The sequence below is a fragment of the Perna viridis genome, chromosome 12 (genome assembly GCF_037379345.1).
Source record: "Perna viridis isolate PV_CMFRI_1.1 ecotype Kerala chromosome 12, ASM3737934v1, whole genome shotgun sequence".
Classification (NCBI taxonomy): domain Eukaryota; kingdom Metazoa; phylum Mollusca; class Bivalvia; order Mytilida; family Mytilidae; genus Perna; species Perna viridis.
Genome location: NC_142456.1, coordinates 24,637,532 through 24,651,056, shown reverse-complemented (window position 1 = coordinate 24,651,056; position 13,525 = coordinate 24,637,532). Strand labels below are relative to the sequence as shown.

At 33.6% G+C, this 13,525-nt stretch overlaps 1 protein-coding gene and 1 long non-coding RNA gene across 2 annotated transcripts; one reads left to right on the top strand and one right to left on the bottom strand.

The window, feature by feature from the left end:
* The first annotated feature begins 765 nt into the window (after positions 1–765).
* Positions 766–12,195, top strand: LOC148601778 (uncharacterized). Its single transcript, XM_088555775.1, has 4 exons — positions 766–921; positions 8,544–9,032; positions 10,301–10,562; positions 11,732–12,195. The coding sequence occupies exons 1-4, from the start codon at positions 879–881 to the stop codon at positions 12,147–12,149; spliced, it is 1,212 nt and encodes a 403-aa protein (XP_088411901.1). The 5' UTR covers positions 766–878; the 3' UTR covers positions 12,150–12,195.
* LOC148601777 (uncharacterized) lies at positions 8,543–13,050 on the bottom strand. The gene is made up of 2 exons (XR_015917183.1): positions 12,941–13,050; positions 8,543–9,098 (listed from the first exon to the last, which is right to left on the bottom strand). It is a non-coding gene; the product is annotated as an uncharacterized LOC148601777 (long non-coding RNA).
* Between the last annotated feature and the right edge of the window lie 475 nt (positions 13,051–13,525).

Here is a 13,525-nt window from a genome sequence, read left to right as displayed (position 1 = left end):
AGAATTATATGAATTCATTTGTTGATAACAAAAAAATATATAGCATATATCTGTGAATGATAATAATCTTTGTTTTAAACCAGAGTTAACAGTAAACCAGACAGAAGCATGAAATTTCAAATCAACTCAATACTTTATAGCTCCGTATGCTTGCATACATACATGTACATATGTTACAGTACATGTAGTTCGAAAGCTGAGTAGTCTTATTCATTGAACTATACATAACTCACTCACTTATTTTATTGTTTTATTAAAATTAATAACCTATATTTACTGAGTCATATGTGCTTTCTTAAAATCTGTTAAAGATTCAATTTTTCTATTTTAAATCATTGATCCCATAGAAATCAATAATTTACCGGTCTTAAAAAAAAAACATGTATTTTGGTCATAATTGATTATCTCCCTTACACTTTACCATTCATTTAATCTTTTCCGTAGTCCCTTGTCGGATTCAATCAAATATATGTAGAACAAGTATCATAAAAGGACTTTAACAATAAGGCATATATATATAGACAGAATGAGAGATTTCAACTACGTGTACATGTATGTTTTCCAAAAAAATCTAACAATGGATATCAGTAACAGAGAGTGTATATATACACACTGCGGACAAAGAAAATCATGTTTCTATTTTCATGAAGCATGATTTGGATTTTGTATCCCACAAGTACTTGTAAACATGTTTATTTTCAATCAAAATATACATGTAAAATATATAAGATTAGGTATGTATATCTACAAATCTCAGCGTCCGGCTCGTAGCAACTTCCGGTTTTGAAGGATCTTGCATTAAGTTGTACTTGCTAGATTTTTTTTTCCAAGGCGGAAGCTTTTTTAAATCTGTAAATGGTTTGTAAAGAACGAGCGATATGAGAGACTATAGGAAATTGTGCTTTATCATCTTTTTTCTTGGTAAGTAAAAGATAACTACATTTTTTGGTGCATTTTTTCTATTTCTTTAACAAAGTATAAAACGCTAACACAACGCTTTGTGTGTAAAGAGTTCACGTGGTATTACTATGTACTATCGAAAGGCTTTTGGAGCAAGTTTATTGTTCAAGTGGTTTCGAGGGGCTATCAAAGGTCACAAGAATCTGATCTTTAAGCAATGTTTATCAGATCAGTCTATAATATTCTGAATTGATATTTGATAAAAATCAGTTTACAATCAGTATGTAGTAGCCCAAGAACATGAATGTACTCTTCATTGATGCAGGTCAGGCCTACATGCGCAGTAGCCAGAGTATCATAGGAAGAGTCCGAAGGAGTTGACTAGGATAACATTTCAATTTTTAATTTTAGTAGTTTTTGTTACAATGTTAGTCAGCGATCTTTTTAAACAGTTTTTAAAACTCTTTTGCTTCCAATGGATGGTTTGGATGTCGTCGAAAATTTCCCGATCATGACGGGCCTACATGTTATATAATTTGGATCAACTGACATATTCCATTTGAAAAAAGTATGCTTCAAATTTATACATGAACATGTGTGTCCAAACAATTAGTTCAACATTATAAGAAAATGACAATTTTTAGAGTTTTGAATTAATTTATACAATGAACTTTCAATCAGTTTGGGGAATTGAGAAACATGAAGTCCTTAGACCTCTTGTTTGATGAGAAATACATTTTTTGTATAGAAATTATTTATGCGACATATGCAGTGGGGAAAGGGAGAAGGGTAAATTGATTGCGGCGTCGCAAGACCTGGTTCAGCGTTTGGATTATGTTATGCATTTTTCTTGGTGCACCAATTATATGAAATCTTTTCGTAAATCAGTCTTTTATAATTGTTTTTCTATTCGATGTCCAAACTCGTAATAAACAGTGTCTCTTGTTTACTTTTGTTATACTAGCCCTTTCGCTGCCATGGCAAAATTACAAAATTCTACGTTCAATGCCAGGGCTTGCTTTGGTCATTCTGAAAGTAATGGAGGATTTATGACGTCTATGCTCATATATAACTATTCGGTCAGCCTGGGTCGTGCTTTTAAGTAGCAGTCTTTATAAAACTCAGACAGGAGGTGATTCAACCGAATTCACTTTTATTTCTTATTTAGAATCCGTTATATACCACATTACCAGTCATAAGTTTTCATTGGGGTGTTCCGCTTTTGAGATAAAATTATATAGATTGTACATGAAATTTGCACTTTGCAAGAGTTCTTGATTTGGTTCCATTGGGTTGATTAGGATATACATTTGTAAATGTATGATTTTCAAAAAAGTGCAGATCTGAATTCAAAAATGATTATCGTTATGTCAATGTGTAGCATATATAAACTGAAAAAAGCATCGTTTGTATGGTGTTTTTTTACACGAAGAATCACTTTATCATTAGTAGCGTCTGAATTTATGTGGACTGGTAGGTTTCTTCCGTTACATTGACAAGAAGTCTTGGATACATTTTCGCCTTATTCACATTTTTGAAACAAAGTGTATATGTACGTGCATCTTTCAGACACCATATACACACCAGGCCGAGTGTTACAAAGCTTTGAAACATTACTTATGTCTGCGGAAATTATTAATTGTTTGAGACGTTATCAATATCAAGATCATGGAAGTTAAGAATATTCTCAGACTTAAGTATTATTTTACTTTAGTGGCGCTGGGGCCAGAATGGTTGTGTTGTGTTGGGGTGGGGGTAAAGATATACGGGATGATCGTTCGAAAAAAGAGGCGTGTACATGTATGCATAATGGTGTACATTTTCCAGCTGAATGGGGGAAAGAAGGTTTTATATATTTTCAAAAATATGTTTTCTTCCCGTGTCTCTACGATAAGTATTGCCCAAATATGATATTAAATGATGCATGTTTTATTCGAAACTATGGGGAAGTTAATACACATGTATGTCAATTTCCTTCTATATAAGTAGTAGGATTTGGTAGTTTTAAACACATTTTTTGGACAAATACAGACATGTAAAGTAACTGAAGTATCATCAAAAGAATTATATATAAGCATTCATAAGTAGAGGAACGCCTAAAATTAGTTAGAAATTTTATGCATCAGTTATGACTAATTGTACAATCATTTCTATCCCAACTGCCCAATGACAATTTCTTTTAAATAATAAGCAACATCACACGTGTCTCAAATAATTAATGAAGTGAAGCAAGTTTTATCCGAAACAATAATGGTATGTACTAAAGCCTCTTCAAAGAAATCACTTGCAAAAAAGGCATAAACTAGAAGGCTAATTCAGAGACATCCAAAATATAAATTAATGGCCAAAACTTGAAACAGGAAAGACGCAACAAATGAATCAACGTATGACTCTTTAATCCTATAGAGTAAATAACCTTCAGAGGTCACCAGAAAGTCTTCAACGACAATAGTGTCAACACACCGTAAAGATAGCTTTGAAGGGATTTTTTTACTATTTGGTGGGATATCTGCTTCCACTTTCTTTTCTTTCTATATAACAACATCCGACTATGCCACACATTTAAAAATGAGAATCCAATATTTTTAAGAAATTAATATTTCAAATATAGTCTTGACCACAACTTCCTTCCTTTAGTTACTCCCAGAATAGAGTTAATGCCACATGCTTCTTTTTGGATGGTCACATGATAGTCATGTTTCAATTACCCAAAACAAACGTGATAAGTCTATAGAATACCTTATCTGATATTTATATAGTATATAAATATCAGATAGGTGATGATTTATGCACGTCAAAACCAACCAAATTCACTTATCGTTCCCATTCAAAAACAGTTACATGCCACATTACAAGTCTTGTAATTTTCCACGCGGTTGTTCCAAATTTAAGATTAAACAAAAAATTGTCACTATGCAAGAATTACCGTTCTTGATTTGATTTTTTCAAAGTGAGACGTGAAAACACGGTTATCTCCAAAATGCAAATTTGTATGCTGGAAGGGCTAATGCTTAGTAATGGCGTAATCTATGAAGAGTTTAACTGGCATCATTTGTTGGGCTTGTTATTCAACACCATAAACCACCTAGAACTGCTCTACCGTTGGTAGTGTCTGGATTATACATGAGTATGGATTCAATTTTTTTTGGTTTGTTGTTTGCTATGCTGATTTTATAATATCTATGTTCATTGTCATCTCATTATTGAGGAATTAAAGACATGAATGAATGAATAACTAATGAGCGTCTTTACGAGAATAGACAGTATGAGCATTTGTGTGTAAGGTTATGTATTTTCAACTTCCGTGTCGGAAGCCAAGCCTATTGACTGTTTAGATAACCCTACTTAGAAACATAAGTATCGTTTGTTTATAATATTGATAAAAATGTGATTATTAGCATGTACGAAAATCTGCCCTTTACATGAAATTAATGATACATGTAGATCCTGATATGGAAACATAACTGCATATTCATTGCTGTTCAGTCAGTGGCGGATCCAGGGAAGGGTGCAGGGGGTTGAAACCCCTCCTTTCGATAGGAAAATTTGTCATTTTCATGTGCAAAATTGACAAAAAATGGCAAATAATGTCCTAGCACCCAATTTTTCTGAGGAATCCCAGCTGGCACCTCTCCTTTTCAAAGTGGCTGGATCCGCCCATTTCAATGTATCTAGTGCACACATCCATTTTAAATCAGCTACATATGTATTTAGTAAATAATTGGTAGAAAACATAAACCTTCGTTTTGTTTCTGTGTCCTGTACGGATCCAGCGAAACTGCAATGCGTCGGACACATGTTCTCAAATTTGGAAGAATGTTATTCTACCCTGAAAAGTGTTCTTGTTTCGCTCACCTCGAACTTCAGTTTTATTAACGCCGTCCCTAACCTGAAGTTCTCAGGGAGTTTACTGATGTATTTCACTAGCAATGTTCAGAATGGTATATTTTTCATAAATGATCTAATATCTAATCAGAATAGTTTTTATTTTTATGATGAATTTAAAAGGGAATACAATGTAATGTTACCTTTTAGAATATTATGGAATTATCAGTGCCATACCTTGGCACATGTCAAGCATTAATTGGTAATTGTAATAAATTGCCAAACATTTAAGATAAAGTGTTAGAGTTTATCAAGAAAAATGCCCAAAAAATGTAGATATTTTTATAAGTTATATTTAGAGAAGAAAAAGGACAATAATATTAATTCCCAACAAAAATGGGAAAATGATTTGAATTCTGGACTTGACGATTGGCATAATTATTATTCCATGGCCTTTTTAGCCACAAGAAAAATCCTTTGTACAAAATTTCCAGTTCAGGTTACTTCATAGGATCCTTCCATGTAATTCGTTTTTATATAAATGTAACTTAAAAGAAACTGAGCTCTGTACTTTTTGCTCAGAGACAAAAGAGAAACTTGTTCCAATTTTTTGGGAGTGTAATGTGGTTCAAAACTTTTGGCTTTCTTTTAAAAAAATGGTTTGATGAGCTAGATATTTTAATACCTTTCAATGCAAAAGAAATTATTTTTGGGGTTACCGTAGATGAGGAACATCCTCTTAAAAATATGGTTAACCATGAGCTACTGTTTTTGAAGTATTATATATTTAAGTGCAGATGTAAAAATGTTAATCCGTGTGTTAATGGTGGAATAGAATACTTAAAACACTGTATTAAGAATGTTATATATTCTACTTGTTACCTATCCCCTACACAAAAAGAGAAAATTATTACAAAATGGATTCCTTTGGATAATAGACTAAATCGATATAGCTTTTATTACATAAACTTTAAATTATGTAGTACATAATTTATAATTATGATGATTTTCATTTCATGAACTGAACTTCTTTCTTGTTGTATATGTTACTGTACATGTGTTTGTCTAGATGTTTTCCTTTTCATGTAAATGTACACGCTGTTTAAGTAGATGATGCATGAGTTCGTATGTATGATATTGAAAATGTGTTAGCCAAGTTTTTTTTTAATTTCGACAAAATTGGATTTTTAAAGAATAGTTTCATAATCCTGTAGAAATCAAATGGACTATATTTAATATGACTTGGTATCAGAGGTATATTTCATTCTGTCTATCTTTCCACTGATTGGTGGATTTTTGGTCTTTAGATTTAGTTGGTTTACTTTTAATTGTCTATGAGTTTTCTCCCGTAGAACGTCAAATTTTGCATGAAGCTAAATTCATCACTGATCGGTTCTACTATGTGCAATACAAGATATAAAGCCTCACTATGTTTGGTATTTTGAAATTTGTACATGTAATACTGTACAACAGTGTGTACATTTACCCGCATCTGTTGATAAAAACTAGGAATAAAAGCTAATATAATTTAGGGTCAGACAAGTTTGTCTACAGGATTGGTGGATACACTCGGTGACCTTTGATCCACCAGCACTGGCATATCGATAAAAAAAACAATCACTTATCCTGCAGCAAGGCCTTACACAAATAAAGGGTGTCGAAAAACGCAAGGCTTTATAAAATCCGCTTGTTCAGAATAACGTTTCCTGGTTACCTTTTCAGTTATGAACAACGTCAAAAACAGGAAACATGTAACGAGTTTAAAGGTCACGAGCCAACCACTGCGCTCAAAAATTTGCTGAAAAATCAACTATTGTGGGCAATTTTCCAATGTTTAATTTAGAAAATCTGAATGCAGTATAAAAATTGTACATGAACATTGCCGAAAATTTCAACATGTTTATTTGTACTAGCTCGGGGTCAGGATGGCTCGGGGAACCCTTGCGATCTTACTGTTCATAAAGCTTGTCAAATAAATTTGACATTATCCGGCAATATACATGTATTGTATTCATAAATTGCAAATTCCGATATGCTGTACATGGTTTTTCAAGAAGTACCCTCTACTCAGCAGCATTAAGATCAAATATATAGGAAGAGCTCAATCCAAAATACATTGTATACAAGAAGTACACAAAAGCAAAATTATCGAAATAGGAAGCCAAATCCATCACTGAGAGGTTCTACCATGTGTAATACAATGGATTAAGCCTCAGAGATATAAGTGCTTTCAAAATTTAATCAGCAAATTTTGATTAATATAATGAACGAAAACTGATATACATGTACATACAATTCAGGGTCAGACAAATCTGACTACAGGGTTAGTAATCAGAGGCGGATCCATACACTTAGAAGAGGAGGGGTGCCAGCCGGGGTTCAAGGGAAAAGGGGGGTGGTAGGATATTATTTTACCGTATTTGTCAATTTTACACATGAAAATAGCAAATTTTCCAATAAAAAGGAGGAGTGTCCTCCCCCTTCACCCCTTGGATCCGCCACTAATGATTACCCTCGGGACCTTTGTTCCACCCGCAGTGACACCGTCCAAGTGGTAAAAAAATATACTAATATATCAATCATACGTTGTATGATATTATACACTTTCTGCCTGTAGTAGAGGGTGTTACGCTGCAGTATCACACGAGGTAAATATATCAGACGAGACGAAGTCGAGGGCGATATATTTACAGAGTGTGATACGATGCGTAACATCCTCTACTACAGGCAGTATGTGTTTTATTATAATGAATACGAGAGTGTGATATATCATGATGTTGAGGGTGATAAATCGTGACGTCGATGGTAATATATAGCGTGATATATCGCTGCCGTCGCGGTGATATATCAATCCACAAATCACTGTTCAGTGAGGGCGGGGCAAGTAAGGATGTTCAGGGAATAGACTAAAATAACTCATCACCCATCACCCAATCAGAATTCAAGATTTTTGTATGAAGTATAATATATATAATTGCCAATTTCGATATGTTGTATGCTCGGACGTTAAACCCCAACAAACAAACAAACAAACGGTATATTGTACACGTGTTTTAAGGAGTAACCTCTCATCAGCAGCATTAGAATCTAATAAATAGAAAGGGTATTAATGTATATAAGACGTTCATTAAACCAAAATTATTGAAATAGAAATATATGTAGGTGGTTGACATATACTAACGAATTTTGATGAATTATCCTTTATTTCCTCATACTATTTGGCATGAAATTCCTTTCCTTAACAAGAAGAAAAAAAAACAAGTACTTAGTCAACTATTTTGAAAAAAGATAGCCGACGCATATGCTCGTTTTGTTTATTCCCAAATCTGATTAAGATTTTATTTGGTGAACTGTGTGATCACTGTATTATGTTTCGTATTTCATAGGTTCGACAAGTAAACTATTACCAATTATTCAATATATAAAAGATTATTCAATACATACAAATGATCGAAAAGATTCCAACACCATTGCCACCTTAAACTTTAAGGTTGCTATTACATTTGTCAAGTGAAATGCGATGCTGTAAGGTACGTCCACAGGTTGCCATGGTTAAGTATCATAATGTTGATGTCACGTATGTGATGTCAAATCGATCAATCAATTCCAACTGCGTAATTGGAAACATTGCAAGTAATGTAGATCTTTTTGTATTTACAATTTTCGCTCAATGTTAAAACTAAAATCGCTATGAAGTCTGTTGTCCCGCATTTTAATACACTCAGACAGATAAACTAAAATCCTGGTTCTTGAATTTCGGCTGAAACTATATTCAAAATTGTCCTCAAGCTGCTCTAATATATAGCATTTTTTTACAGGTGTCATTGTTAGCAGACATGCCACAAACGGTTCAACCTCCCTGGTTGCTACTTCCAGCCAAGTACCTTCATCGTCGGTTTCGCTGGTAGCTTCATCTGCAATCACAACTTCGTTGATGTCTTCGATGTCCTCTTCAAAGATGACAACTTCTTCCATGGTAATTCCGTCAAGTTCCATGATGATGTCATCGATTTCGATGCAGATGTCATCGTCAGTTATTTCTTTTTCTACTGCTTTGTTGTCAAGTTCTATGCCTATGTCGTCTACGATGTCGTCGTTGTCCACTAGTACACCATCGTCAAGTTCGATGACAACAGGTCAAACCACATCAACGTCAATGACGACTTCCGATACAATGCCGACGTCACAAAGTCAAATAAGTTCAACAACTAGTGCGGGCCCGTCATCTAGAATCATGCCGACTTCAAGCAGTGCTGTGATGACGTCTACCGTCACGATGACTCCTGCACCTAGACCCGAACCAACTGGTAGGAAGCACTTTTATATACTAGAATTGCATGGGTGATCTGTTTCGCTCAAAAGACAGATCACAACTGCAACGAAACAAAATAAATTACAAAAGAAATAAATGTAAACAAGAGGCTTTCGAAGAGCCTGAATCGATCACCTGGCAAACCATACCCTATTAACTAAGAAAGTAAAGTTATCATGCTTTGTTACATCTACCATATTCGACAAAAAATGCTGAAAAGGAGCATATATTGATGAATGGTGTAAGTTCAAAAGAGTACTTATGCACTGGAAAATGTTGGAAATGCCTTCAAAGTGTTTTGGAACCTCGGGAAAAAAATTGGGCAAGAGCCCCCTATGCCCTATTAATTCACTGGGTCTGAAGGGGCCATTAGCCCAGTATACATTTGCTGAAAAAAAAAAACATAAAATGAAGTTAAACCATGGCTATCCAACATTTTCATCTTCACCAGTCATGTCAGGAGACCATGTTTACTATATTAACTAATTATCCTTGAAGTAAAATAAATTAGCGAGGAAATGGCCGCCCAGAACGATCTTTCGATCGTCATCACCAATCAATTTGTTTCTTAGCAAGCATTCAATGCCAAACGGCAGAAATTAAAATGATTAACGTGTAAGAAATTATAAGTTTATTTAACCAAGAGAAGAATGGGTCTAACCCTTTAACTACACATGAGCAGTTTTAAAACTTTTCAGGTCAATTTTGAATTTTGCACGTCAATTAATGTTGGGTTCATGTCAATTGGCGATTTGTCAGGGTTGGCCTGCATTTGATATACATAGTGTAACATTGAGTATAAGCAAGGTTTTCGTCTGCATAGTTATATAAAATGAAAGGTGTCAATCAAAAATACATTGAAGATAGGTGTTTCCAATATTGAACCTTAAGGCACCCTAAGACATGATAAATACCAGCCCAAATGATCGGAATGCGTCCTTGATATATGTGTTATTTACTACAAACCAATATATCATTTTAAAATGTCATGGATCGCCAACAATCTTATAGGACGACAGCGAAATAGTTACCAAAAATATAGTGACTGAGTCTATAGGAAAAAAATGTTCAAATGCCTTCTTAAAATTTTCATTCTTTTCATTTTAAAATGACTCTCCTTGGAACTATGACGCTATAATTGTATTTACCTACACCGACTTCACCGCGATCGCTTAAGATGGTGGTTGTGAAAGTTTAATTTTATAATATCGGGGTTCACACGATCCTCAAATGAATAATAAACGAATACTATTTCAATTACAGAGCCTAATGAAGGAGGAACACCCGAGGAGTCAGAATTTGGGCGTTCTGGGTTAGTTTTATTTGGCGTCATGTTCGCAATCTCGGTTATCTTATTAACTGCCTTAATCCTGGTGATCTACAGAAATCGAAGACAGTCAGGAACCTACTTGACAGGTGAAGCACAAGGGTCGAAGAGGATAAATAACGATGGACACTTGTCCTTTCAAGTAAACAATGGAGGATTCGACAACTTAGAGACAGTAGATCTAGATAATGATGAAAGGTATCATTTATTTGCAAAATGTTTCCCGAAGTAGGACGGAGACGAATGTAATAGTATTTTAAAAAAATGATATTCTTTTTACAGTTTAACATTAACAAAGATTAATATTATGATTATTGGGAAGGAGTGAATAACCAAAATATGATCACAAGTGCCGAAGAATGCCTAGATTTAACGAGTTAAATCCTCAAGCGTTCTTGGCACGAGTGATCATATTTTGGTTATTCACGATAACCAATTGATTATCCTATTTATTATATAGATTTTCTTCATAATTTATCAATATTTTTATATGAATTTTGAATTCTGTGATTGGCGGATTGATATCAAAGTTGTGACGTTTTGTCGGGAGAAAGCGCGAGAGTGAAATTACCGAATTTATTTCACAGTGTGAATTATAAAAAAAACTTATTACACCGAGAACATTCCATAAAACACTGCTACAGTGTATCTATATAATAATTATTAATCTCCATTTCAAGTTAACAAAATTTAAAGAAGTGAGCTACATTGTATAAACATTTGTTGTTGCAGAAACGAAACTACAAACATTTAGTAAAGATCGGTGTTAGAGGTTGGCGTTTGGGTTTTTTTTACTACGCATTCTAATGTTAGCCACTTGGTTACAAGAGTAAATTCTCATGACTTATTCGGAATTAATTGCCCATTGCAGCGACACCTAAACGATAATACCTGAATAGTTCTAAAAGATGTAATTTCGTGTCAGATTAAAATCAGGCTTGCAATGTTTATAAGGTCATAATTTTGGTTAAATTGACATGTATTCTATCATGATAGTCACACACATCTAGTAATGCGATTTTCATTGACTGGTAAATGTACGAACATCCTTTAATCCACTTTAATAGTCACTTTCTAGTTACAAGTTCTTAGATATTTCATGCAAAGGAAAATAACTCACACAACAGACCGACTGGTTCATCGTTGAGATAAGTCCTTTTAAGGGGATAGGTTAAACTCATCTTGATTACATGTATCATTATGGGGACTTCGTCATCTGTAATGTTGTTGTAATTGAATGTGGTTGTTGTGCACTTTCAATCTTTTACATAAGAAAAAAGACAAGACTACACAAGTTAATAATATAAATAGTCATAATTATAATTCATATGATATAAGTTAAACGGTCGTATAATTTTTCATTCTAGACAAATCAGTGGCGGAGCAGGGGTAACTTCATTTTCAAATATCGATGAAATTGATACCAAAGCGAGCACTATTGGTACACCAAAGAAGGAAATAAAAGCAGTTGAACCACCAATACTTAAATTTGCTGATGCTGGGTCAACGAACAACCTCTTGACTGACAATGAATCAGAAAAACATTTGTTGGAATCGGACGAAAACAAAGATCTGGCTGCGATGATAGGAATAAAAATGGAACCATCTTCAGGAGATTCTGTTGAATCGCTTCAACAAATAAAGGAAACCGATAAACTCATGAGCGAGAAGGATGGCAGGGATAAAGACAGTGATGAAGAAAGTGAATCGTCGGATATTGACGATGATTTACCTCCCCCTGAACTTTCAGGTTCGGAACCGGAGGATGAACAGACGAACGTGTGACATTTTAAATGTTAACTGCAAAACAAAATAATGAACTTCCAAAACATTTGTCTTTTTATTGTTTCATTGACCTTTGCACCATCACCATTCAATTATTTGCTCATTTCATTTTTGCTGTCGGCAATTTAACAAAAAATGTTTTTTTGGGAGATTATGAAAACTTATTCGAGTCATTTATCATGAAAATAATAATAATAATAATAATAAAAAAAAACAATAATAAATAAGCTTTCAAAGAAGATCAACTAAATGAATAGAAATAAAAGTTTGGGGTCTAAATACACTGTAGATGACAATGAATGACAATTGTACATGTAAATATATTTATGTTTTATGTTTTAAACATATTTTATTCACAAATTATGAATAAGATTGAATAGCAGGCTAGGCCTGTATATATCATCTCCATACAAGGCATTTACATGATGGCATAATGTATAACATATAACACATTTAGAAAAGAATACATAGAAAGAAAGATAACTCTGTTTCTCTTGGAAGTTGGCTAATAATTTTATCGTACTATTATTATTCTTCTAAAATAAATAATTAATTACTTTAAATTACAATTTAAAATTGTTTATCGCATAAATTAAAAGAATAAAAATTTTGTGAATATATGTATGCCAAATTGATTTATCTTTAAAACTTTAAATTTTTACACTTTGTCATCTAAATACATGTAAAAAGCAGGAAGGAAATAATTTGGAAAAAGTGTATCAAAATTTCTTCTTGTTATTATGAAACAAAAAATAATTTTAATTAAACATAATAGAAAACGCAATATATACCTGAGTCTGTCAACAAAATTACCACCTGCACAGCACTATAAGCATTATACATTACAATTGTGTACTACTGAAATCTTTTAGTATTCTTAGTAACATTTTGAGTAGCTGACACCACCTTGACATTATTATTAAATATCAGGTGTTCATTACCATGAAGTATGTTATGTAAGTTAAAATCGATCTGTAGTTCAGCACAAACGTTCTGCAGCGACCACCTCTGAATTTGATAATGTGGACAAAACATAAAATAGTGAAAATTATCTTCGATCATGTCTCAACAGTGTGGGCAGTTTTGGATTGTCAGTTGGGTGATGAAGCTGCAAATGATGATTCATATTGCTAGCCTCATACCCTAACTGACAATGCCATATATTCTCTTTTCTGTTGCCTGTGTTGAAGTATTCAGGAGTTCCAGGGTTGGCTGAATTTAGCCTCTGTCTGAAAACATCAACAGAGGGACTATTTTTTGTTGGTGTAGGAAGTTGATTCCAGAGTCAAATAGTCAAGGGTATAAAGCTCTTAGAATATGCCATAGTATTACAAACTGGCAAACGTATGTTATTACTGTTGACTTGTTGCCTGAGA

Excerpts from the sequence above, each read along its gene's own strand:
- LOC148601778 (XM_088555775.1), top strand. The coding sequence starts at position 879 with ATGAGAGACTATAGGAAATTGTGCTTTATCATCTTTTTTCTTG. Across the intron at positions 922-8,543 it reads CTTTATCATCTTTTTTCTTG|GTGTCATTGTTAGCAGACAT; the intron begins GTAAGTAAAAGA and ends ATTTTTTTACAG. Across the intron at positions 9,033-10,300 it reads ACCTAGACCCGAACCAACTG|AGCCTAATGAAGGAGGAACA; the intron begins GTAGGAAGCACT and ends TTTCAATTACAG.